We start from the raw sequence: 26890 nt of genomic DNA on the forward strand, positions 1-26890 counted from the left end.
CTGAGGCTGTCTTTGAACTCGAGATCCTCCTATCTCAGCCTCCCAAGCCCCTGGGATTACATTATTTGCCCTTTTTGTTTTGAGACAGGCTCTCATTAAATCACAGAGGTTGGATTTAAATTTGTGATCCTCCTGCTTTAGCCTCCCAGGAGCTGGGATTGCAGAAGTGCACCATTGTACCCAGCAGAATAGAATTTACATATAAAATGACAAGGTTTATCCAATTATGGAGGTTGACAGACCCCATGATCTTTTTTTTAATACATTTATTTTATTTGTTTATTTTTATGTGGTGCTGAGGATCGAACCCAGGGCTTCGCATGGGCTAGGCAAACGCTCTACTGCTGAGCCACCCCCCCCAGCCCCCACCCCCCATAATGTTAAGAAACAGCAAACTGGAGACCCACAAGAACTGATGTCCAAAGCCTGGCCCAGGAGGACTGTGGTGTGGTTCCAGTCTGCAGGCCCCAGGGCCCAAACCCAGGAAGAACTGATGTGTCCACTCCAAGTCGCAGCCAGGAGGAGGTCAGTGTCTGAGTTCAAAGGCAGCCAGGCAGGAGGGGCTCTTTCTTATATGGAAGAGGGTCAGCTTTTGTACCCCTTAGGTCTCCCACTGATTGGACGGGATGCACCCTCACGGAGGAGGAAATCATCTGCTTTACTTCGCCTCCTGACTTAAGTGCTGCTCTAATCCAACTCCTGCCCCCTGGAGAAGTGCCCAGAATAATGTCTGATTAAATATCTGAGCACCCCGTAGCCCACTCAGGTCAGCGTGCAGAACTGACCACTGTGTCCCCTTCCTCGCTGGGTATTGCAGGAGCTGGGAGTCTGCAAACTGTTTTTCCCAGGTTTCTTTCTAGCTGGTTCCTCCTCCTCCTTTTTCTTCTTCTTTTTTACTGGGGGATTGAACCCTGGTGTGCTTAACCACTGAGTCACATCCCCAGCCTTTTATTTATGTGTTTATTTTATTTTTTTAGGTATAGAACAAAATACCTTTATTTTATTTCTTCTTCTTCTTCTTCTTCAATGAGGTGCTGAGGATCAAACCCAGTGCCTCACACGTGCCGGGCGAGCGCTCTGCCACTGAGCCACAGCCCTAGTCTCGCCAGCCCTTTTTTGAGATAGGGCTTTGCCAATGCTCAGAACCTCACGAGGAGGCTGAGGCTGGCTTTGAATTTTTCATTCTCCTGCCTCGGCCTCCTGAGCCACTGGGATTTACAGGCGTGTGTGGACTCTAGATGTGGAGGTGTCTTTGGGCCCCTGGGCTCCTGCGATGATAGCAGGAATGCTTGCGCCTGGTTCCCTGCGAGACGGTGCCCACAGCAGGTCTCAGGGTAAGTGCAGCAGCTGTGCAGGTCCCCATGACCTTCCTGATGCAGATGAGCTTTGAGTCCCATCATTTTCCTGAGACAGAGTCTACAGTCGCCCAGGCTGGCTTTGAACTTGTGATCCTCCTGCCTCAGCCTCCCAAGTTGCCTGGGTCACAGGTGTGCACCCCATGCCCTACCCTCTTCTGTTGGAACCCTTCCAACATCTTTGTAACTTGGTCCTTTTACAGCAGTCGGTCCTTACCACGGTCTTTACCATGGCGGGATGGTTCTAAGAAACCACAAGTCCTACTGAACCCTATAGATAACTACGCTTTCCCCTCTACCAAGATATGTATGATGATGCAGGGCCAGTGGCACGTTCCTGTGATCCCAGCAGCTCAGGAGGCTGAGGCAGGAGGATCGCGAGTTCAAAGCCAGCCTCAGCAACTTAGTGAGGCCCTGGGCAACTCAGTGAGAACCTGTCTCTAAATAAAATGCAAAAAAAAAAAGAACTGGGAATGTGGTTCAGTGGTTAGGTGACATAGTTTAATTTAGAAATTAGGCTTGGTAAGAGACTAATAATAATTAATAATAAAATAGAACAATCATAACAATGTATGATAAATTTGTGTGAATGTGGTCTCTCTTTCAAATATCTTACTGTGTTGAACCCGCCCTTTTCTTGTGATGATGTGAGATGGTAGCACGCCTGGTAATGAGCTGAATGAGGTAAGCACTGAGACCTAACTCTTGGAGTGGAGCACAAACACTACCAGGAGATTAAACACCCTGTACACACGACCCAGAGGGGCGATTCACCCCAGGGTGGGATGGCTTGGATGGCTAGAGGTTTAACTGCGCTGTTCAAAACACAACGCCATTGAAAATTTATGAATTGAGGACATAGCTCAGTTGGTAGAGTGCTCGCCTCGCACGCACAAGGCCCTGGGTTCAGTTCTCAGCACCACACACACAAAAACCAAACAAACAAAACCCCAAAATTTATGAATTACTTAAACTTGGAATTTCACTTTAATATTTTTGAACTGAGGTCGATTGTAGGTAGCTGAAACCACAGAAGGTGAGACTGTGGATGAAGGAAGACCACTGTGTCACACTCCCTCAGTCTGAGAGACCTGAAGTAGTACTTGTTTTCTTGATCATATTTTTTTCTTTCTTTCTCTCTCTTTTTTTCTTGGTTAGGGGGTGGACTGGGGATTGAACTCAGGGGTGCTTAACCACACTGAGCCACATCCCCAACCCTCTTTGTTTTTTATTTAGAGACAGGGTCTGGCTGAGTTGCTTAGAGCCTCACTAAGTTGCTGAGGCTGACTTTGAACTTGCCATCCTCCTGCCTCAGCCTCCCAAGCTGCTGGGATTACAGGTGTGCACCCCGCCCCCTGGCTTGACTATACTTCTTGACTTATGAACGTTAGACTTGTCAGGCCTGGGGATGCAGCTCAGCAGGAGAGTGCTTCCTAAGCACCCACAGGCCCTGTGTGGGATCCTAGTGCACATGCACGTGCACACACACAATTAGGCTTATCTGTTTTATGGAAATTATGATATTCCTTCTTAACAAGAGTAATTTGAAGAGCCAGATATGGTGGTGTACACTTTGAATCCTGGCAACTTAGGAGGCTGAGGCAGAAGGATTGCAAATTTGAGGCCAGCCTTAGCAACTTAGTGAGATCTTGTCTCAAAATAAAGAATAAAAAAAAACACTGAGGTGTAGCTACTGGTAAATCACCTCTGGGCTAAAATCTTCAACTCCTCACCTCCAGTAGATTAATTAATTAATTAATGGACTGGGAATGTAGCTCAGTGGTAGAGCATCCTTAGGTTTAATCCCTAACACATGCACACACACACATACACACAAAACCAAAAAAAAAAAACCTTAATTTTTTTTCTCCCCTTCCATGATTATTAAAAATTTTGGTTCTATCTTTCTATCTATCTATCTATCTATCTATCTATATAATTTTATTTTATTTCTCTTCTTTTCTTTTCTTTTCTTTTTTTTTTTTTTTTTGAGACAGGTTATCTCACTAATTTACCTAGGGCCTCTCTAAATTCCTGGGGCTGGCTTTGAATTTGTAATCCTCCTGCCTCAGCCTCCCAAATCCCTGGGATTATAGCCATGTACCACTGTGCCAGGTTCCTATTTATTCTTTTCCAAAAAGAGTTATTAAAAAAATTTTTTTTGTAATTGTAGATGGACAACATGTTTTTATTTTATTTTTATTTTTATGTGGTGCTAAGGATTGAACCCAGTGCCTCACAAATGCTAAACAAGTGCTCTACCACTGAGCTACAACCTCTGTCCCCTATTCATTCTTTTTAAACTGTTTTATTGAGAAATATTTCATGTAATATACAAGTTTAATATATAATTCACTTATTTAAAGCATATATCTGAGTTTCTAGTGTACTCATAGGAAAGTATAACCATTACCAATTCTAGAACATTTCTGTTACCTTGAAAATCAACCCTCTAACTTTCAGCCGTCACTAACTCTCCCTTTAGCCCCGGGACCACTGTCTACCTTGTGCCTCCACGATTCCCCTACTCTGGACTTTCATGTGAATGGAGTCATATACAAGATACATCTTTGAGGTGACTTCCTTCATTGATAATAATGTTTTCAAGGTTCACTCATAGCCAAATGTCTTGACCAAATAATATCTCCTTGTATGGATATATCACGTTTTTTATTTATCCACTCACGCTGATGGACATTGGTTTTCCATCTTTTGACTGTTGTGAATGATGTTGCTGAAGACATCATGCGCGAGTTTTTGTGTGGTCGTATGTTTTCATTTCTCTCGGATACATACCTTAGAGTAGAACTGCTGGGTCATACGGTAACTCTATGTTTAATCAGTTTGAGAAACTGCCAGACTGTTTTTCAAAATGTCTACGTCATTTCAGATTCATTCCCACCAGCAGCAGATGAGAGTTCTAGTTTCTCCATATCCTCTCCAACACTTGTTATTATCTGTCACCCCCACCGCACCGGCACTTACTGGGGACTGAACCCAGGGGCACCCGACCACTGAGCTACATCCCCGGCCTTTTTTATGTTTTTATTTATTCTGAACAGGATCTTGCTAAATTGCCCAGTCTGGCCTCGAATTTGCCAACCTCCTGTCTCAGCCTCCTGAGAAGCTGGGATTACAGGCATGCACTGCTACACTGGTTTACTATCTCTAGTTTATAAATAAGGAAAATGAAGTTCAGACAGATAATAATTGTCCCAGGTTCCCAGCTGTCAATGGCAGAGCTGGGTTTGAACTCAAGGAATTGGCTTCTGTGGGTCTGATTACACATAAATAGCTGCACCTGTGCAAGAGTCCGCTTCTAATAGATGCAAATGGAGTTCGTGATCAGCAATACAGAGAGTGATTATGACTCAATCCTTTTTCTACAAAAATCCAGAGCCGCCTCTGCTGGGAAGCACAAGAGCAAACAATTCATGGGTACTTGTGAAATCCAAGTTTAGACCATCTTCCAGGAAAAGTGAATTGGCAGAGGAGAGACTGCTGAAGCCTCCGACATGACATGACTGTTGTCAGCAGAAGCAAACCTGAATCAACAGCCAGGTCTCGGGAGGCTGAGGCAGGAGGATCGAAAGTCCAAAGCCAGCCTCAGCAATTTAGCAAAGTCCTAAGCAACTCAGAGAGACTCGGTCTCTAAATAAAATACAAAAAAGGGCTGGGGATGTCGCTCAGTGGTTGAATGTCCAAGGGTTCCATCCCTGCTACCAAATCAAACAAAACAAAAAACAAAAAAAATCCCAAACAGGTCTGGGTAAATGGCTCTGTAGACCAAGCACTAACTAACCCAAGGGGCTTCTTAGCAGGAGGCTCAAAGAGCATCTAGTGACCAAATTACATTTTTTTTTTCGGGTGGGGGTGGGGCTGACAGCTGAATGACATCCGGCCCTTTTTATATCTTATTTTGAGAAAGAATTTTGCTAAGTTGCTTAGGGCTTCACTAAATTGCTGAGGCTGGCCTGGAACTTGCGATCTTCCTGCCTGAGCCTCCCAAGTCACTGGGATCACAGGTGTGCACCTCCCCAAAATTATATTTCAACCTGTTTATTTTATAGGTGATAAAATGAGCTGTAATTTATTTATTTTTGGTATGGGGGATTGAATCCAGGGGTGCTTAACCACTGAGCCACATCCCCAGCCTTTTTTATTTTAGGGCAGGATCTTGTTTAAATTGCCTATGAACTCGCTAGTTTGCTGAGGCTGGCTTTGAACTTGTGATTCTCCTGCCTCAGCCTCCCAAGTTGCTGGGATTACAGGAGTGTGCCTGGCTATGAGCTGTGATTTTAAAAACATATTCAGGCCAGATATGGAGGTGCACACCTATAATCCCAGCTACGTGGGAGACTGAGGCAGGAAGATCGCAAGTTTGAGGCTAGCCTCAGCAACTTAGGGAGGCACTAAACAATTTAGCAAGAGGGTTGTTTTTTTGAGGGGGGTACTAGGGACTTAACTTAGGGGTACTCACCACTGAGCCACATCCCCAGCCCTATTTTGTATTTTATTTGGAGATGGGTCTCACTGAGTTGCTTAGCCTTGCTTTTGCCGAGCCTGGCTTTGTTTATTCATTTTTTTTTTTTTTTTTTTTTTATGTGGTGCTGGGATTGAACCCAGTGCCTCCTGCAGGCTAAGCAAGTGCTCTCCTACTGACCCAAAACCGTAGCCTGAGGCTGGCTCTGAGCTGCTGCCACTGCAGGCGAGCGCCTCCATGCCTGGCGGCGAGAGGGTTTTGTTATATTGCCCAAGCTGAGCTTGAACTTGCATTCTGCCTGCGTTGGCCTCCCAAGTAGGTGGGGTTACAGGTGTGTACCCCCATGACCGGTTAACTAATTTAATCCTTATACGAATCCTATGAGAATACCTTTATTTTCCCTTTTTTACAATGGAAACATTGAGACACAAAGAAGTTAGTAACTTATCCAAGGGCAGGCAGCTGGGAAGTGATAGAACTGAGATTCGAACCCAGGGAGTCTGGTTGCAGAGTTTCTGTACATAGGGTTACATTGTGTATCAGGCTTTTAAAGGGGTCTCATGCTATATCCTTAAGTGACATGAATTATTTCCCTTCCCCACCCACCCAACTATGCATCTACCTTGTATATATGGGGTTTCAAGTTCCTAGTTAAACAAATCTTTTAATTGTGAGTTTTTTTAAAAAATGACAAAAAATACAAAAGATGAGATTTATCATTTTAACCATTTTTAAGGGTACAGTTAGTGGCCTGAAGCACATTCCCATTATTCTGCAACCATCACCACCACGCACCTTGTAAGACAGGAACTCTCCACCCATGGAACAGTAACTTCCCATTCTTTCCTCCTCCTCATCCCTGGTAACTGCTCTTCTACTTTCTTTATTTTCTTTTTTTGTAAGGAATTAAACCCAGGGGCACTCAACCGCTGAGCCACATCCCTAGTCCTTTTTATTTTGAGTAGGGTCTCACCAATTTGCTTAGGGTCCTGCCAAATTGCTGAGGCTGGCTTTGAACTTGCAATCCTCTGCCTCAGCCTCCCGAGCCACTCCCGTGCATCACTGTGCCCTGTGCCATTCTACTCTCTATTCCTAAAACTTGCACTATTTAGGGACCTTACATAAGTGAAGTCATATCGTATTTCTCCCTTTTTCACTTAGCATAATGTCTTCAGGATTCATTCTTCTTGTCGGTGAGTTGGTGCATACCTGCAATCCCAGAAATTTGGGAGGCTGAGACAGGAGGATTGTAGGTTCAAGGCTAGCCTCAGCAATTTAATGAGGCCCTAAGCAACTTAGTGAGACCTGTCTCAAAAAAAAAAAAAAAAAAAGTGTGTGTGTGTGGGGGCTGCAACGTGCCCCTGGGTTAAATCTCCAATAGCAAAAAAGATTCATTCTTATAGCAGGGTTCAGAGTTTCGTTTCTTTTTAGGGCTGAATAATGTTCCATTTTGTACACATCTTTTATTTTGTTTGTCCAATCATCTGTTGAGAGACACTTATTTTCCCCCCCAACATTTTGACGACTTTGAATAATGCTGCTACAATGTATTACTCTTTTTCAGGGGGTGCTGGGCAAGCGCTTTATCATTAAGCTTCAGCTCCAGCTCTTGAATAATGTGGCTATGAATATGTGTGTACGAGAATGTTTGAGTCTCTGCTTCCACTTTTTTTGTGTATTTACCCAGAAGTGGAACTCTGGATCATGCGGCAGTCTCATTTAATTTTTTTTTAATATTTATATTTTAGTTGTAGTTGGACACAATACCTTTATTTTATTTATTTGTTCTTATGTGGTGCTGAGGATCGAACCCAGTGCCTCATACATGCTAAGCGAGCGCTCTACCACTGAGCCACAACTCCAGCCCTCATTTAATTTGAATCATGATGCTTCTTAGCAGTTACAAAATCATAGCATTCTATAAACAAAAAGGGCAAGAGGCTCTTATGTCCCCTTTCTGAGAATGGTGCAAAAAAAAAAAAAAAAAAAAATCCCTTCCATGGAACAAGCTCACCTGTGCTGCTGCAGTGCAAAGTGGATCAGAAGTGTACTGACCTCAGCTGCAGATGGGTGAGCCACGGGGTGAGCCTGAGCATCGTTTTGCCAGAACTGGGGATGCTCACCCCCACTGTGAAGTGAGGGCTCCCCAGGCAGCTGGTCCCTGGCTGGGGCCTGAGGCTAGAAAGCACAAGTGGTCGAGACCCGGAGTCCTATTGATCAGAGAGGTGGGGCCTCAGAAGTCCTACCTCTATCTGCCCACACACCTCCTCCCAGGCTGATAAGGAGGGGGTAGGGGAAGTTTCAGACAAGAAATTCTTCCTTAATTATTAATGAAACAGGAGCCCGGGAGCTGACTCCAACGCCAGAGGCCAAGGGAGAGGTCTGTACATTGGTCCAACCCCACCCCTCTGAACCCATAATTATCCCTGACCCTAAGGTGAATTAAGAACAAACAGGTCAGTTGGGCCGTGGCGCACATTGTAATCCTAGCAACTCAGGAGGCTGAGGCAGGAGGATCTAAGTTTAAACCCAGCCTCAGTGACTTAGCAAGGCCCTAAGCAACTCAGTGAGAACCTGTTTCTAAATAAAATACAAAAAAAAAAAAAAAAAAAAAAAGCGGGGGGGACTGGGAAGGTGGCTCAGTGTTTAGTGCCCCTGGGTTCAATTTCCGGCACAAAAAAAAAAAAAAAAAAAAAAAAAAAGAAAGAAGAAGAAAAGAAAAGAACAAAGCGTGCTGTTTTAAACTCCTGTAAAGAATGGCCTCACCGCACAGCCCAGACTTCTGGAGGGTGGTGGGCGGAGGGAACCAAAAATGGATCATGTAGGGGCTGTGGCTGGGGCTCAGTGGTAGAGTCCTTCCTAGCATATGCGAGGCCCTGGGTTCCATCCTCAGCACCACATAAACATAAGTAAATAAAATAAAGGTATTGTGTCCATCTACAACGGGAAATATTTTAAAAAAATAGACCACGTGGCTGGGCATGGGGTGCACATCTGTGATCCCAGTGACCAGGGAGGCTGAGGCAGGAGGATTGCAAGTTTGAGGCCAGCCTCAGCAACTTTGCCAGGCCCTGTCTCAAGATAAAAAATAAAAAAAGCTGAGTGTCACAGGGTGGCAAAGTGCTCTGGGGTTCAATCAAAAACAATCAAACAGCAATAACAAAACACCGATTGCGGCGGGAGTCGGGTCAGCCTGTCTTGTCTGCTGTCTCTCACTGCATCATCTTCAGTACACAGCTTCATCTCTGGGGGGTCTCAGTTTCCATTCTGTAAAGCGAGAGATTGTATCAGAAACAATCTTAATTACTTGTTCTACAAGGCCTCCCCATAGGCTCTTGTCTTTGGCAAACTTTTAGCAGCTTAACTTCTTTAGCTCAGAGGTAAGAGGATTTACTGGCTGGGGAGAGTCAGCCCAGAGCTGCTCCCTCTAGGGGAGACAGAGGGTAACTGCAGGAACACTTCGGACGGCTGAAGTCCCCTGTGGTCCTTCGGCTGCAGAATCACTGGACTCAGGATGCTTCAGCCTCACCTGGTTCTCATTTCTGTGTTTTGGGAGCCCAGATACCTGCATTCCCACCCTGCCATTCACCTGGAGCTCTAGGCAACTCCATATTCCCGTGGCCTGAGTCTTTGTTTTTTGTTGTCGTCCTTCCTAGGGATGGGAAATTGAGCAGGAGCTACCCACCCCAAGGCTGCTGGCATCAGGGATCAGATCTGAGAATGGGCCGGCCAGACGGAACTGCATAGGTGTTTTCTTTCCTTCCTTATCAATACTTTTCATAATAGCCTGGAATGTTGCCCTAGAAATTTGAACTTCCACTCAGTGTAGACTCCGGGCTTGAAGAAGGTTGGAGAAGTTGCTCAGGGCCCCAGGGGGAGGTCAGGTATCCCAAACAAAGGTCCTCACGAAGAGCCATGCCTCACGAAGAGCAGTGGGGATGCAGAGAGGAGTTTGGCGGTGTGGCAGGGAAAGGAAGCAACCACAGTGGGAACCACCCTCCTGTTCCATTGCAATTTCACTTTAAATAGCAAAGAGAGGGCTGCTGGGGAAATACCAGCCCTCCAACATGCCTCTCTTTCCCTGTCTGCAGGTGGGGCTGAACGCAGCACAGCCAAACAGCCCCCAGTTGTTCAGGGGGTGGGTGCGTGTGTCTTCCTGGCATTGCTGATGGGTGTTTCCCATGGGAAGGTCGAGATGCTGCATTTCAGAAGCGCTGTCTCTCCAGGCCAGGTCCTCTGGGATTGGGGGTTCCATCAGGCCACAAACTTCGTCATTCCCAGGGCCTTGATCTGGGTTTAGAATCTGCCTGAAGCACAAAGTGGGAAAACACACTCATTCTAATAAGCAGTTGCACGTCCAGAAACTTCTCCACTTAAACCTTATTTCAGTATTTTTCATCCCCTTCAAATTTTGCTCTGAGGCCACCCTATCTGCTTCAGGCTCTCTGGGGAAACTTGGTGGGCCCCTTCAGGAGGTCCCTCGTGGTTGCTCCTGAAAGCGAAGTATAGTTTCTACCAACTTGTGGGACCTGCAGGTTCTGGTAGCTCGTGGAGCACCTGTGGCCCAGGTGCTTCGACGTCTTCTCCTGGAATCTTCCTAATCACCCTGTCCCGTACAGGCTCTTCTTATCTCCATCTGGCAGGTGAAGAAACTGAGATTCAGAGATTCTGAACAACAGTGACAACCGCCGCCGGTGGCAGCCCTGGGTGGAAAACCTCTCCGTGAGACTCCACGACCCTCACCTTCCCCGCAGCCCCCAGCAGCCTAAGAGGAGCCGCAGCGCAGAGAGGACCCGAGCTCCGTCGAGTGGGTCTCGCTTCAGACCCGTCAAATCAACCTCTGGAGGTCGGGTTCAGACGCCAGTGTCTTTTCGAGGTCCCCAGACGGCGGCCCAGCCCTGCTTCCTGGTGACGGTGAGAGGCCCCTCGCCTCTCCCAGGGCTCCCCAGGTGCGCCTTTCACAGTGTCACGCAGATCACGAAACCAAAACTCAAAACCGAGCCCGCGGTGGCCAACTCCCCTGCCCCCGTCGACAGGCCTCGGGGCGGGGGGGGCCCGGGGAGGCTCGAGGTGCCTGCCCTCCCCGCCCAGGTGCGGCCGGCGGCAGGAAGCCGCCCCCTCCGGGAGCCGGTGCGGTGCGCGGGCGATTGCGCCACCCGCTCCAGCTTTCGTAACTGCACCGGGGACGGCCAAGGGACGCGCGAGCGCGAGTTCCTCAAATGTTTTCCTGCGTTGCCAGGACCGTCCGCGGCTCTGAGTCATGTGCAAGTGGGAAGCTGCCCTGACACCGCGCCGGGCCAGAGGGAGCTGAGTTGGGCGCTCGGCGGGGCCGAGGGACTCCGCTGGGAGCGGAGCGCGGCCGCGGAGGGGCTCGGAGGGGCCCGCTCGCCCTCGCGTCGCCCGGCCCGGCCCGGCCGCCCCCACCTGCCTCCCTGGGACCGCGGGCGGCGGCCGAGGAGGAAGCATGCTGGCCTTGTGCGCGCTGCTGGCCGCGCTTTCTGCGGCGCCCGGGGCGGCGCTGGCTCCAGGGGACTGCGCGGCGCTGGGTAAGGGCTCCCGCGCACCGGGGTCGCGGGCGGGTGGGGGAGCCGCCGCGGCCGCTCGGGATCCGGCGGGGGGTGGCGGTGGGGGGAGACTGGAACGAGCAAAGGAAGTGTGGTCGCCCCCCTTTTTTGTGGCCACCTGAGGTGCCCGCGGGCACCAGTCGCCAGAGCAGGGCTGACCCCGCTGCGGGGGTGGGTGCGCCCCCTGCTGCGTGCTGCTGCGCTCCGGTCTGCCGGCGCCTGGGCAGCTACCTGAGGTCTAGGTACAGGACAAGGACCTGACTCCCGTGTCCCAGGGCCCCGTGCATCTATTTTCTCCGGTTATTCCAAGTGGAGATGCCGCGGAGGGCGCCCCAGCGGGGCGTCCTATGTCCCCGCACCCCGCTTCTCCCTCCTGTTGGAGCGGGGCACCCCGCCTGGTTCCACCCCAACCCTCTGGTGTCCGTGTGGATGACAGCGCCCTGACTGTGAAGTCTGGCATCACGGGCGCTGAGTCACCCATTCTCCCGCCGCACGCACTCGCTTCAGGGGGCACCAGCTCGGGCAAGCCAATTGTCCCGTCCTGGGAATTTAGCTGAGTGGGCAGCAAGGCATTGGAACTTTCGGGGGTGACCTGAGCTGGATACCCCTTTCAGACTGGAGAGTGAGGGGCGGGAGAGAGGGCAGGGGCACTCCTGCCCCTGTGGACTGCACTCTGCCCCCGCTGCCAGGCCTTTCTATGGGTCTGGCTGCGCGCCCAGCGGCCTGCCTGGGCTTCCCGCTAGAGGACCTGCTTCTCTAGAGGGTCATTTTAGGGTCTGAGGGCTTCTTTGAGGACACAAGGAAAAACCAAGGGGTAGACATTTGGACCGGATGGCTGGGGAGACAGTGGCTCTGGCTCTCACTGCTTAGGCCACCCTGAGCTCCGGGGAACCACTTTTTAGATTTCTCCCTGCAGGAAAGGTAAGGTCCCCACAGGTGGGAGTTGGGCTGGAATGCCTGTGGCTCTCTTCGCTTTCTGGATGGTTGTGGTCTTTGAGTTCAGAAGAGAAAAGTTACTGCAGTAACGGCCAGTGTTGACAGAGACCATGGTTTACACATCTTCTCATCTTCTCCTTCCCCTTCCCTTCCCCCTTCCTCCTCCTCCTTTTTTTTTTTTTTTTTTTTTTTGGTGCTGGTATTGCACCTCGAGGGCTTTACCGCTGAGCTACATCCCCCAAATATTTTTATTTTGAGACAGGACCTTGTTAACTTGCTGAGGCTGGCTTTGAACTTGGACTCCTCCTGCCTCAACCTCTCATTGTGGCTGGGATTACAGGCAGGGACCACTGTAGGCTATAGGGTTTTTTTGGGGGGGGGCCAGGGATTGAACTCAGGGATGCTTAATCACTGAGCCACATCCCCAGCACTTTTCTTTCTTTTTTTTTAATTTTTGAAGCAGGGTCTCCCTGAGTTGCTTAGGACCTTACTTGGTTGCTGAGGCTGGCTTTGAACTCCTGATCCTCCTGCCTCGGCCTCCCAAGCCACTGGGATGACAGGCGTGTGTCACCATGCCTGGCTTCACTTTGATGAAGCTACAGGTTTTTTTAATTCTCCACTGATCTACATAAAAGTTTGAAAGAGGCGACTGAGGTTCAGAGAGTTTGGGGTGGGAAGTCGTGAAGCCTACCTGATGGAGACTTACTCCTCTGTGGCTCTGTGCTTTACTGTGGCAGGTCCCCGATGTGGATGAGACTCCCAGATGCAGAATTGGACCAGCAGACAGAGCTGAGGGCAGTTAGGGGCAAGCTGAGAGCCACTGAATGCTGGGGCAGAAGGGACTGAGCAAGGGGAAGTGGAGGCCAAGACTTGCTCTTGGTGGAGTCAGAGGCCTGCAGGGCTGAGGCCTCCCAGCTTCCCCAAGGAGGCAGCGGGGCTCGCTGCCTGCCTGTTACTACTCCTCCACTCCCCAGGGCACCTCCCCAGGAGGCTGCTGCTGGAGGCAGGCTTTGGTCCCTAGGTGGCTGCAAGCCCTGTAAGGACAGCCGGCGGTGCTCAGTTCTGCTTCCCTGGTGCTCTGAAGAGATGGGCAAGGGGATCTCATGACAGAGCGCTTGTAAAAGACAGAAATGAGAACTGGGGGAGGAAGTGAAAGCCCTCCCAGCTCAGAAGGAAAACGCAGAGAAGGAGAAGCATGCAGCTCCTCTCCCACACCCACTCAGACTCAGCCCACAAACGGAGAGCAGAAATACAGCAATTGTACAGGAAGCCTGGAGCAAATGACTGTGAGATAGCCTGCTGAAGAGAAATGGGGGGCAGAGGAGGCAGCGGAGGCTGAGCAGAGGGGAAACCTGCGGGCCTGCCTGGGCCTGGAGCCCGCAGAGCCCCCAGGCAAGCTTTCCCAGGGTCAGCAGGTGCTGCCAGGACTCCTCAGCCTCCTTGCCCAGGAGAAGGACCCCGGGCCCGCTGGGTCTCAGGCTTCAGCTCCGACATTCAGGTGTCAGGCTGGAAGCCTGCACGTGGGTCATTCCAGTTCCCCTCGGTGCACACCCCTAAGTGTCTCAGAGTCCCGTCAGGACCTCTGAATTTCCTATAGGGCAAACTCCTCCTCCTCCCCCACCTGCTCGTATCCCTGGGCTCGCCCTCCATCAGTGTTTCTCAGAAGGATTGTTCTGGGTCTAGCCTGAGGTTTGGGGTCTGTGTTGGATGGGTGGAGTCGTGGTGAAAACGCTGATTCTCAGCTCCCACCCCAGACTGATGGGTTGATGGACGGGTACTGGGGCTTGAACCCGGAGGAGCTCTGCCATTAACAGGTCTTGCTAAGTTCCTGAGGCTGGTCTTGAACTTGAGATCCTCCCGCCTCAGCCTCCTGAGTTGCTGGTATTACAGGTGTCTGCCACTGTGCCTGGCTCATGCCTGATTTATTAAATATGAATATCAGGGAGTGAGTTCTGAAAAAAAAATGATTCCTAGGCACCATCGGGGTTGAGAACGTCTGCCTAAATGGTGTGATTGAGGGACTGAATGAACGCCCTTCCCCTGCAGCCTCCCAGCTGCCAGAAGTCTGTCCTCACTTTGGCTCTGTCCCTTGTTTATCACTGCAACAAACATTTTTTTTTTATTTTTTTAAGTCCCTGGAAAGCCCATGAGGCCTCCGTGGGATCAGCCACTCAGACTCCACCCTGAAAGGAGCCTGAAAATGGTCAAGTACAAATCCCGAAGAGGACAGAGAAATGCAGTCTCTTTGACTCGCCTGCTTGTCCTCACAGACAAATTGACTAGGGAGGTGGCCAGAAAGAAGTGACCCCGTCACCAAGAGCACCGACCTGACTCCATCCCCTCCTCTGGACCCTCAGCAAACAGAGTCAACAGTCCTCCCCGCATGGGGCACTTGTAGGGCACCAGAGCAACCCAGCTGCTCACGGCTGCCAGTAGGCCCCCCTTCCCTCTGCCCCCGCTCCCCTGACCCTCCACGCTTGCATCCAGAGTACTCCCGGTCACCAACTCTAATCCAGGCCCAAAGCTGTCCAACATGCTAGCCAGCGGCCATTTAAACTAATTAAAATGGAATCAAACGTGAGTCTTGGTGGCACATGCCTATGATCCCAGCAACTAGAGAGGCTGAGACGGGAGAGCAAGTTTGAGTCCAGCCTCAGCAACTTAGTGAGACCCTGTCCACCCCCACCATAGAATAAAGTAAAATAAGATAAAATAAAAAAGGACTGGGGATGTGACTCAGTGGTTCCATCCCTCGTACCAAAACAAAACAAAAACAAAAAGTTAAGCCAAATGAAAAATGTAATTCCTCAGGTGTATTAGCCACATTTCAAGTATCAGTGACCACATGTATGGGCAGCCCAGATACAGAGCATTCCCCCGTCAGGGGAAGTTCTACTCGGCAGTCCTGATCTGTGTCTTCTGGAGGTTTCTGTCTGTCTTCCCCCCTTCCCTTCCCCCTGTCTTCCTTTCCTGTCCTCCTCCTTTCTTTTTTGGCACCAGGGATTGAGCCAGGGCCTCATGCTGGACAAGCTCATTCTGCACAGGTAATGGCTGAGTCAGACAGACAAATCTCTGCCCCCACCTGCCATGTAAAAAGAAGGTAGCCTTGGGCAAGTGACTGAATCTCTCTTGGGACTCCATGTCACCATCTGGAAAACATAAAAAAAATTATACAGTTGGCCCTCTGTACCTACAGGTCCCATATCCAGGGATTCCACCCAAGTACCTTGAAAAGTAATAGGAAAAAAAAATTGCCCTCATACTGAACACGTGCAGATTTCCCCTACCTTTTCATTATTCCCTAAATAGTATAGTTCTAACAAGTACGCAGACAGCGTTTACATCGTTAGGAGGGAGGACTTAGAGTGTATGGGAGGATGTGAGCAGGTTATATGTAAATACTTGTCATTTTATAGAAGGGACTTGAACACCCACAGATTTCGGTATCTGAGGGGGTCCTGGAACTGAGGATGACTATACTACCTCACAGGGTGGAATGAGGATTAAATGCGCTAAGGAATAGTTTAGAAAAGTCCCCAGCACCAAGCAAGTGCAGTGAAGCCAGCTCAGTGGTGCACATGCCTGCAATCCCAGAGACCTGGAGGCTGAGGCAGGAGGATCTCAAGTTCAAAGCCAGCCTCAGCAACTTAGTGAGGGCCTAAGCCACACAATGAGACCCTGTCTCAAAACAAAATACAAAAAAAGGTCTGGGGATATTGTGTCTCAGTGGTGAAGCACCCTTGGGTTCAATCCCCAGGCCCAAAATAGAATACAAAAGTAAAAAGAGCTGGGGATACGGCTCAGTGGTAGAGCACCCCTGGGTTCAATCCCCAGGGCTGCAAAAATAAAAACCAAAGTGTAGTTAATCATTTATTCGTTTCAAGATTTATTTTGAGCTCCAATTGTGTTGCAGGCACCATTCTACGAGCTGGGATGCAGAAGTGAACAAAACGGACAGAAATCCCCAGGTTATGGAGCTTCCTTCTAGCAGGGGGAAGAGCAGGATGTAAATTAAAAATATAGTATGATCGCAACTAGTGCCAAGGAGACAAGCCTGGGAGAGAGGGTGGCTTCAGCCTCCCGAATTGCTGGGATTACGGGTGTGTGCCACCATGTGCAGCTGAGGTATAGGTCTTTTAAAGAGAGATCATTTCCTCTGGTTCTGGAGATTGAGCGCAGATATCCTCTACCACTGAACTACATGCCTGTTTATTTTTTATTTTGAGACAGGGCCTCGCTAAGTTGCCCAGGCTGGCCTTGAACTTGCAATACTCCTAATAGCTAGAATGCAGACAGGCATCTCCACAGCCAGCTCAGAGGGTTTTGGAGGGCTGCAGTGGCCCTGGAAGGCAGAGAAAGACTTTAAACCTCACCCCCGGGGGTCCCTGGGGAGTGCCTTTTGGGAAGTGAATCTGCGTGCTCCGCCCACTGCCCTTCCCTAGGGATCAGAGATGTCAGAAGTCCCTAGCAGCGGGAAACCTTGTCTGCCACAGTCCTGGGCTTGGGTTTCACTTTTAACTGAAACTCAGCAGACTGCCCTCCCTCCCATCTGCCTCTTGCCAGCTCTGTGCTGCGGCTTTGTCCCCATCTGTGTGGCCCTGACGCCTTGCACCCAGGCTGTCCCCCCAGCCACGGTTCAATTTATGAAGTGCTAATTGTAGGTAGGAAGCGTGCCAAGCTCTTGTGCCTGCGATCATCTTGATTCTCCTTAACAGCCTTAGGTGGGAGGGACGCAGCACCGTGGCCTGGGTGGGGTGGGCTACAACCCTTGTTGGAAGGGAGGGTCAGAGGTCAATTTGAGATTAGACCACCTAAAGAGCAGGCTTATGGAGAGCTGGTACAGAAGGAGGCCTGAGCCTGGGGGTGGGTGTGGGGCCTCCACAGGCGGATGCTATTTAAAGCCCCGACACTGGCCGTGGTCACCCTGGGCTGGATAATGGGGAAAAGAGGAGGCCTGAGCCTCTTCTGAAGCCACAGGAAGAGGAACCAGCCAGGGGACTTGAGAACATGTGGCCAGTGAAGCCGGAGAGAGATGGGGACCGTTTTGCTCCCAAGAGGAGGGAGAGACCACTGTCCGATGATGCTGAGCGGTCGGCTGGGGGGACCAAGCTTGATTTAACAACAGGCAGGTCACCGGTGGTGGCCTTGGCCCCGGGAAGCTCTGGTGAAAAGGCAGGGACCCAAGGCTGGTGAACAGGAGAATAGGAGAGCGCAAGTGGTGGCACTCACCTGTGATCCCAGAGACTTAGGAGGCTGAGGCAGGAGGATGGCACGTGCAGGACCAGCCTGGGCAATTTGGCAAGACCCTGCCTCAAAATGAAAAGGGGCTGGGGTACGGAGCTAAGGTGGAGCACCCTGGCTACACTCCCCAGTACCCGTCCCTCCAGAAGAAAGTAAAGAGGGAAGGGAGAACGGGAGGGACACGGGAAACAGGGGGGCAGGGGACGCTCTATGGCATGTTCATGGGCCAAAGTACAGGTTGACTAGGGGACGCTGTTTGCTTGTTTAAAGAAGAGTGAAACAGCAGCATGTCACATGCTGATTAAAGGACCTAATAGAGACCAAAAAAATTGACAGAGAGGTGACCTTGTGTAGGTGAAAAGAAACAGGCTCAGAGAGGCTCAGTAACTGGCTCCAGATCACACATCAAGGAAGTGACAGGGAGCTGAGCTTTTTGTGTTGCCAACAGCCCTGCTCTTCCCAGGGCAGAGGGACAGGGAGGTCTTCTGTCTTCCCGGTGTCCTCATTAGAGACTCACTGCACCCTTCCTATTGGTGTGGCCAGGACAGCCCCTTCTTGCCCTAGGAAGTACTTATTGCCTTCCCCTCCCCTCTCTCTCTTTTCCCTTGGACTGGGGATGAACCCTGGGGCACTTAACCACTGAGCTCCATCCCCAGCCCTTTTTTTTTGTATTTTATTTAGAGACAGGGTCTCAGCAATTTTTAGGAATTGCTGAGGCTGGCTTTGAACTTGAGATCCTCCTGCCTTAGCCTCCTGAGCTGCTGGGATCACATGCCTGGCCCCCAGTATTGCAGAAAACCCCCAAACTTTCTCTCTTTCTCGGTTTTGAATTTCATTGCATGGATATACAGAATTTTTTTTATCTAGTCCCCCACCCTTTGAAATCTTTCTTTTGAGTTGTAGATGCACACAATACCTTTATTTTGTTTATTTATGTGGCGCTGGGGATCAAACCCAGTGCCTCGTGCATGAGCACTCTACCACTGAGCCACAACCCCAGCCCTCTAGTCCCCTTTTGATGGACATTTAGTGGTTTCCTGCCTTGCTAGACAGTGTTGTGGGGATACCATCACATCCCTTATGTGGCATGAGTGCATTCCTGCAGGATAAAGTCCTCAAAGTGGGGTTGATGAGTCAAAAGACACGTGTATGTATATGTGTGTGTGGTGTGTGTGTGTGTGTGTGTGTGTGTGTGTATTTGGTACTAGGGATTGAACCCAGGGGGCACTTAACCACTGACCCACATTCCCAGACCTTTATTTTTTATTTTGAGACAGGGTCTTGCTAAGTTGCTAAGAACCTCGCCAAATTGCTGAGGCTGGTTTTGAACTTGCAATCCTCCTGCCTCAGCCTCCCAAGGTGTGATTTATGACTTTGACTGAGAATAAAAGTTGCTGTGATTTATACTCTTGGTGACAATGTGATGTCCTCACACCTCTTCCTCTTCTAAACTGGTATCTACCTAGAAAATGGAACCTGTGTGGAATCAATCGGCATTTAATGTATATGAGTGAGACTGGATTTTTTCCCACGTGTAATAGGCTTTAGCCTAATCTATTTATATAGTCTACCTGTTCGTAATCGTTGTTCATTTTTCATTGGGTTCTTTTTTTTTTTTTTCTGGTACCTGCGATTGAACCCAGGGTTGCTTAACCACTGAGCCACATCCCCGGCCTTTCTTAATTTTTTATTCTGAGACAGGGTCTTGCTGACTTGTTTAGGGTCTCCCTAAATTGCTGAGGCTGGCTTTGAACTCAAGGTCCTCTGACTCAGTCACTCCAGCCGTTGGGATCACAGGTGTGTGCCACCGCACCCGACTTCCATTTTTAAAAAATCTTTTTCTTATTGTTTATGGGAGCTCCTAATAGATCAAGGAATTTAATCCTGTTGTAATGAGTTGAGTTGTGGACATTTTTTCAGGTGGTCAGTTGTCTTGTGACTTTACTTTTTGTGAGTTGGGGTCACTTTTTGCCATGCAGATGTTTGTTTTTGAACTGTAGATGAATTCTTGGCTTCTAGGTCGATAGTGTTTTTTGTAGTTGTATATGGGCAGCATGTCTATATTGTATTTGTTTATGTTTTTAATGGGGTGCTAAGGGTCGAATCCAGCGCCTTACATGTGCTAGGCAAGCGCTCTGCCACTGAGCTACAGCCCCGGCCCAGTGAATAGGTTCTAAAATATTCTCCATTTCCTTCTGGTGCTTTAAAGTATTATTGTTTTTTTAATGTTGTTGTTGCTATTACTATTTTGTATGGGGGATTGAACCCAGGGATGCTGTACCACTGAGCTCCATCCCCAACCCTTTTTATGGTGAGACGGGTTCCCCGGGCTGTCTTTGACCTTGCCATCCTCCTGCCTCAGCCTCCGAGTCGCTGGGTTATGGGTGTGCACAACCACTCCCGGCAAAGCAGGGCCTTTACTGGAGCATCGGGAAGTTCACTGAACTTGACTGCTCTATTCCCCCTGAAGGTCCTTGGGATTAGACCTTCGCCACCACGCCTGGTCCCACACTATTTCAGATGTGGGTAGGCTAACCCTCCCATTTCTGTTTTCTCAGAATCTCGCTGGCTCTGTCTCCTTGTTTACTTTCCCATTTGAACTTTAGAATCAACTTGCCTAGTTCAAAGAAAAAAAAAAAAGTCCTGTTGGTATTTTTATTAGCACAAAGTAAACTTGAGGAATTAGTTGAAGGAGCTGGATTCACTTAGATACTCTAGTGCTGAGTCCCCTCGCTTGAAACAGAACGCGGGATGTGTTACAGCAGAAGTCCAGCAGCCGCGAGAGAGTCTTCACCAGACCCACAGCCCAGCCCAACAGAACCAACCCCGTGTGCCCCCGGGGGAGAGCCACCCCTTCGTTGTGATGTTTAGATGTTGAGTTTCGCTTCCTCCTGTCTGGTGTGGGGGGAGACTGGAGAGGGCAGCGCCCTGTAGGTGGACCTGGTCTGACCCCTCCTTCCATCCTCCAGAAACTCTGATTATGAGCCAGGTCGTGTTGCACCCTAAGGCTACCCTGAGAGATGGAGAGATAAGCCTCATGTGCTGTACCCCTGGGAGGGCAGAGGGCTGGGGAATAAACGCGGAATCAGGAGTCCAGAGCCCAGAGTCCAGCCTGGCCACGTGACACACTGGTGGTACGACTTTTGGGACCTTTTCCCTCCTCTTCTATAGAAAGGAGCAGCTTCATTGGGCACGGTGGTGCACGCCCGTCAACCCCAGCGGCTCAGGAGGCTGAAGCAGGAGGATTGCAAGTTCAAAGCCAGCCTCAGCAACTTATCGAGGCTCTAAGTAACTCCATGAAGACCTGTTTTAAAATACAAAAAGAGTTGAGGAAGTGGCTCAGTGGTAGAGTGCCCCTGGGTTCAATCCCTAGTACCAAAAAAGGAAGCAAGACAGGGAGGGAAGAAGGAAGGAGCTTCAGTCAGACACAATGGCACCCACCTGTAACTCCAGCAACCCAGGAGGCTGAGGCAGGAGGATCACAAGTTCAAGGCCAGCCTCTGCAATTTAACAAGACGCTGTTCACAATCAAAAGAACTGGGGGATGCAGCTTAGTGGTAGAGCACCCTGGGTTCCTTCCCTGATCCTGGGGTGGGGGGGGGAAGGAAGGGGCAGCAGCTTGGTCTGAACCCTCCCTAGGGCCCTCTCCATCTTCACACAGCCACCCACCCTCATCGCAGCACGCAGCCCTGACTGCAGCTCTCCCGCTCTGTCTAGACCACAGCCCCTGCGCCTCTCTGCAGCCCCGGCCAGTCCTGCTGTTCATCTCTGTGTATCTTAATCTCCTCCGGGGGTTAGCTGGGGGTGGGGTTGGATTGTTTGCCCTCCTCAGATACCCTTTCCTTTAATTACTTTATAATCTCTGAGCGGGATCCAGGGCGGACCTTCTTGGCCCGGGGCCACGTAATGTGTCTGGTGCTGCCCAGGGAGGGGAGGGAGGGCTGAGTGTTTTCCCCTCAAGCAGCAGTGGGTGCACGTGTGGGCTACCTTTTTATGGGTCCTAAGGAGCCTCCCCGCAGGCCTTCTCTGGCAATCAGCAGGGCAGATGGAGGGAAGGCTGAGCCAAGGTAAATACTGCCTGCGCCAAACACAAGACAAACACGGGCAGGTACAAGAGGTGCAGACACATTAGGGCCGGGTGGGGAGGCTCCTGCCAGGGGAGCCATCACTCTGAGAAGAGGGTTTGGACAAACCGGGCTGTGAGCCAGGTTAGAGAGGGACACAGTCCCTAAATGACATCTTGGGAGAAGTGACCCAGGGGTGGGGGGACCCCGGAGGGAGGGAGATGGAGTCAGAGGTGGTGGTGCCTCTTTTATTTCTTTGGTGCTGAGGACTGAACCCAGGGGTGCTTCACCTCTGACCACGTCCCCAGCCCTTTTGAAATTTTATTGAGAGACAGGGTCTTGCTCAGTTGCCTAGGGCCTTGCTAAATTGCTGAGGCAACTCATGATCCTCCGGCCTCAGCCTCCTGAGCCACCGCACCCAGACAGTGGTGCTTTTAAGATAACTCAGCATACAGATGCTGCTCGTCTGGGGTCAGGGAGAAATCTCAAGGGTGTGACTCCACACTCCTGAGATCCCGGGCCCTACTAGGGGTGGCCGGCTGTAAGGAGGAGTCTCGCTCCCCTTTATGCAAACCCCTGAAACCTCAGGGCTCCTTTTCCCAGGACTCTTTGAAGTCTCAGAAGGTGTAGGGCGAGCAGGGAAGGGGAGAAGGAACGTGGGGGTGGAGAGAGGTGGGTGGGCACCCCAGAAGAAGGGAACTGGGGAGGGGTCGAGAGAGAGGTGACTTCTCTGATCCGTGCCTCCCTGTACAGTGGGGATGCGCCTCCCCGCTCTCAGTGCTGCTGTGAGGAGACTCTTGGGTAAGGGCCTGGCCCGTGGGGTGACGGTTCTGACTATCATCACAGTAGAAGCCCTTAGATGGAGAATGCAAGGAGAGGTGACCCAGAACACCAGGGACCTGTCCTAGCCTGTGTGGGACCGCAGTCTGCACCGGTTTCCCTTTGGACCTGGGCTGCCCACATTCTCCTAGCAACCTCTGGACATCCACCTCCTTTCGGATCAAGGCCCCGAGCGCTGAGAGGGAACCTTTAATTCTTGCATGAGCCAGTCTGAAACTCGGTGCCCCTGAAACCTGAGAGACGGGAGGCCGTCCTGGGCTGACAGCTGGACCCCGTGTGCCTGCTAAGGAACGGCTGTGAGACGGGATTAACAGGCGCGAGTTAAGCCTGTGTCCTCGGTGGCCGGCCAGCGGCCTGGGCACTGCTTACATAAATGGGGCCAGGAAGCTGAACTTGTTTTTTCTGGCAAGAGCAAGGGTGTGCTGCAAGAGAATTGAGAAATGGGTTTCTCGTGGGCCTGTTTTTCTCAGGTTATTGACATTTGCCCGTTTGCACGGAGAGGGGGAAAAGAAAATCAGAGCAACGACAAAGCCATCTGGGTTTCCAGCACCCAAACTTGGTCCCAATGGGGGAAGAACCCCACTCCCCAAGAGCTGTGCTGCCAGGTCCCTGCTCCGGGGGTGTCCCGCGTGGGCAGGGATTTGTGGGATTGCTGGCTGGGATCTACTAGGATCTACGCTCTCCTTCCCTTGAGGAACGGGAGGCAAGGGAGGTGGGGGGGATTTCTCTGCCCTGGAGCTCTCCAGAGAGAGAGATGTGTTTGTCTCAGGGCCCTGGGGTGACCTGGCCCCATCCCTCTCCCCGGTCCTCACCTATTACAATGGTATGTTCATAGATTGCGTCTGTGTTGCAAGGTGGCATTGTCCGGGGTAAGCGGGCGTGCTTCCTGCCCTGGGAGCTAATGATGTGAGACCGTGGGATGCTGAGACGGCAGGAGTAGGGGCTGGTGGGGACCTCCAACCTCAGTCTGAACCTGCCTTTTTCAGAAAAGGTGAAAAGTGGGCTCTGCCAGGGGCAGTGACGTGCCCACAGCTGCCTGCCAGTCCTGGGCAAGGCCAGGACTAGGACTCGGTCTCCTGATGGTGCAGGAGTGCATCAGGCTGCCTCGTGCCCTGAGATGTGCGGCACCGGAGAAGAGCAGAGCCCGGGAGGCCTCCCGTGGTCAGGGACTCAATGCAAAGTGCACCTGAAGATTGTGTGCTGGCGCACTCCTGTGATCCCTGCAGCTTGGGAGGCGGAGGCAGGAGGATCCTGAGTTCAGAGCCAGCCTCAGCAACTTAGGGAGGCCCTAAGCAACTTAGCCAGACCCTGGCTCCAAATAAGATATAAAGAAGGGCTGGGGGTGTGGCTCTCTCCTTTTCTGATCTGACCCTCAGGAAGGGGCTTTGTTTTCTCTGCTGTTCCTCTTTCTTCATGGAACCTGGGATAAGGGGGCTCCCTCCCTGCTTCTGACTGGTCTTGGCAGGAAAAGGAGGACTCGGAATCCTTGGACGCCCCTTCCTCTCTCCTGGCTCTCGGTGCTTTCTGATGCCTAGGGGCTGGGGTGGGGGACAGCTGATTTATTCTCAAGGTGATTGGGAGAGACTCAGAAGCAAGGAGCAGCGTCAGCTCCCATCCTGGGGGCTGGGACAGGAGGTGGGAGGGCGATGGGGCCTCCTTCTGCCTCCAGAGCCAGGACTGAGCCCCTTGGAGGATGCTCACCCCTCCCTGTTCTCTCACAGTCAAACCTCCTTCCTTACTGGGCTGTAGATACTTCAGACCCCAATCCTTCCCAAACTCTTCACTTTTTTTTTTTTTGATACCGGGGCATTTATCCACTGAGCCACATCCCCAGCCCTTTTTGCATTTTATTTAGAGACAGGGTCTCACTGGGTCGCCTGGGGCCTCGCTAAATTGCTGAGTGAGGCTGGCTTTGAACTTGCCATCTCCTGCCTCGGCCTCCCGATCTCCTGGGATTACAGGTGTGCCACCCGACGGCTCCAGGACTCTTCCTGATACCTTTGCGTATTCTGTTCACTCCTTGAAATGCCATTCCCAGCAGCCGCACTCCCCAGGCTCCCATCATTTCTCAAGGTTGTGTCTCCCTTCCCCTTTTAGAAGGATGTGTCCTCCGTCTCCCTTCCCTCAATACCTCAGGATCACTTATTTCAGAATAGCCTGAATTATAGGTGATTTTGAGTCCTCCACAGGGGTCTGTGGATGTTAAACAAAATAAAATACGGAAAGGTGGCGCAGAGCCAGCACAGAGTACGTTTTCAGTGACAACATGTGGATTTTCTTCATGATCTGACTTAAACTATACTTCCAAGATCCTTCACAGTCAGATAAGTGCTGATGGAAGATCGAAACTGAGTTAAGTGCTCTAGAAGCCACTGAAATGAATAATGAGAATGAGCCTCTGCTCTTGATGCATGGTGGGGAACAGAAATTCTTGATTTCTCAAGCTGGGGACAGGCACAGGCTTGCCATCGCGGCCCTGAAGCCTGGGCATTTGCTCAAGGGCGGATGCCGGGCTGTGCGCTGTGTGCTGTGTGCTGCGTCCTGGATCCCAGCTTGTGCCGCACCTGTCCGCCCTGCGCCAGGGCCGCCGCCAGGTTGGGTGGGAGCGCCAGGCTGCTGGGGCACGTCCTGCAGGGAAGCGGGCTCTTGGGAGCACGTGGCCACTACGGGTCTCTTCCTTTGACCAGCTGCTCTTGTGGGGCCTACCAGGGAGGGTCCTGGTGGGGTCCCAGGGAGCAGAGATAAAGACAGACGGGAGGAGTCGGGATGAGCCCACAGATGGTTCCTGGTGCCCATCAGGGGGTCAGGCCTGCGGGGGAGGGACGTGCACAGGACAGTCACATCCAGGGAGCGGCCACACGGAGCTGCCAGTGTTGGGTGGGGGCTCTGCGATCTGAAAGTGTCCCAGAAGCTGTTTTGTCTTGAAAATCTACCTTATCCCCAGAGGCCCTGCGCTCTGCGACCTCCTCCTGGGTGTGTAACAACCGAGGCCCAAGTCTCACACACACACACACACACACACACACACACACACACACGTAGACCCCATGTGTTGTGCGCATATCTATGGACACGCTTTTTTCCCATTGTAAGAGTGATGTATGCCGGGTGTGGTGCGGTGCCACCCGTCTGCAGACTAGGGACTCAGGAGGCTGAGGCAGGGGGATCCTGTGTTCGAGGCCAGCCTCGTCGACTTTGCAAGACTCTGTCTCAAAATGAAATGTTTTTAAAATTAAATAAATAAATAAAAGGGATTGAACATGTAAAGGGCCCCTGTGTTCAACCCCTAGTACCGCCCCCCCAAAAAAAAAGAAAAGAAAAAGAAAACAAAGAAAGAAAGTAAAAGGAAAAAGAAGAAAATCGTAATGTAAGCATCTTGTAGAAAAAATTTAAAACTACAGAAAAGCCAGGTGTGGTGGCATGTGCCTGTAATGTCATCTACTCAGGAGGCTGAGGCCGGGGAATCGAAGACCCACCCGGGCAGCCTAGTGAGACCCGCAACTCAGAAAAATAGATTAATAAATAAATAAACAATGAAACAGCAGAAATCTAAAAGGAAGAGAAGGAAATTACCCCATAGTAAAAGCAGAAAATTTTAAAAATTGAAATCAGAATTCCCCAAACAAATAAACCAAAGCAATCATCCCTCTTCCCACATTTGGAGAGGAGGGCACAGGTCCGAGGGGCCTTCCATGCCCATCACTTCCCTCCCTCACATCTGCTCCTGGGGCTGGCCGTTGCTGGACAGCAGGACCCAGTGTCCCGGGTCAGGAGGCGGGTGGATGGGGGGTGCGGGGCGGGAAGGCTGCGCTGCCCTGACTTGAGCTGGGGGCTTCCTATGGTCTCTGGTCTGAGAGTCTGTCTTAGAGGCATCCTGTCTGCAGTGCTTTTAAGAGCAGAGTTAACTCAGCCTTGTTTACAGGTTCCAGAGGAAAATGTTTTGAAGCAGAATTGTGACAGCAATACTTGCCAATGGGTGGTTTATAATTAATCATTCCCTATTAAAAAAAAAAAAAAAAGTGACTCAGTTTTAAAGATTCAGAAAACCATTACTCAAGTTCCTTGGCAGAGGAAGTGGCCATTATGTGGCTCCCTGCAGCTCTGCTTTTGTGGAAGAGAGGGAAAAAAAAGCCTTTTTATTTGGTGTTTCCCTGAGCTGCCCAAATGCTTTGGCCCTGGTTAGCAAGTGGAGGACAGAACAGCTCCTGCCATTGTTGAGAAGTCCCACTAAACGGGCAACAGCTTCCATCTGAGCTGGGCTTGGGAAGCGACCAGAGAGGTCTTTCCTGGAACTGGCAAAGGCACACGCAGAAAGGGTCTCCTTTGGCCTCTAGATTCGTTTTCCTGCCTCCGTGTCTGCTGCTTGTGAGAAGCTCACTTCTCTGGTCTCCTGCGGAGGCCGTCCAC

General features: G+C 50.8%; 1 protein-coding gene across 2 annotated transcripts in view; it reads left to right on the forward strand.

The window, feature by feature from the left end:
• Window positions 1–11032: 11032 nt before the first annotated feature.
• The window catches only part of Il6r (interleukin 6 receptor), a 45139-nt gene continuing 29281 nt past the window's right edge, over window positions 11033–26890 (forward strand). For both annotated transcript variants that reach the window (XM_076862044.1, XM_076862045.1), the window contains exon 1: window positions 11033–11384. In XM_076862044.1, coding sequence (XP_076718159.1) covers window positions 11303–11384 — 82 coding nt within the window. In that variant the 5' untranslated portion in view covers window positions 11033–11302. The remainder of the gene's footprint in view (window positions 11385–26890) is intronic.

The sequence above is a fragment of the Callospermophilus lateralis genome, chromosome 7, assembly GCF_048772815.1.
Source record: "Callospermophilus lateralis isolate mCalLat2 chromosome 7, mCalLat2.hap1, whole genome shotgun sequence".
In the NCBI taxonomy this organism is placed as follows: Eukaryota; Metazoa; Chordata; class Mammalia; order Rodentia; family Sciuridae; genus Callospermophilus; species Callospermophilus lateralis.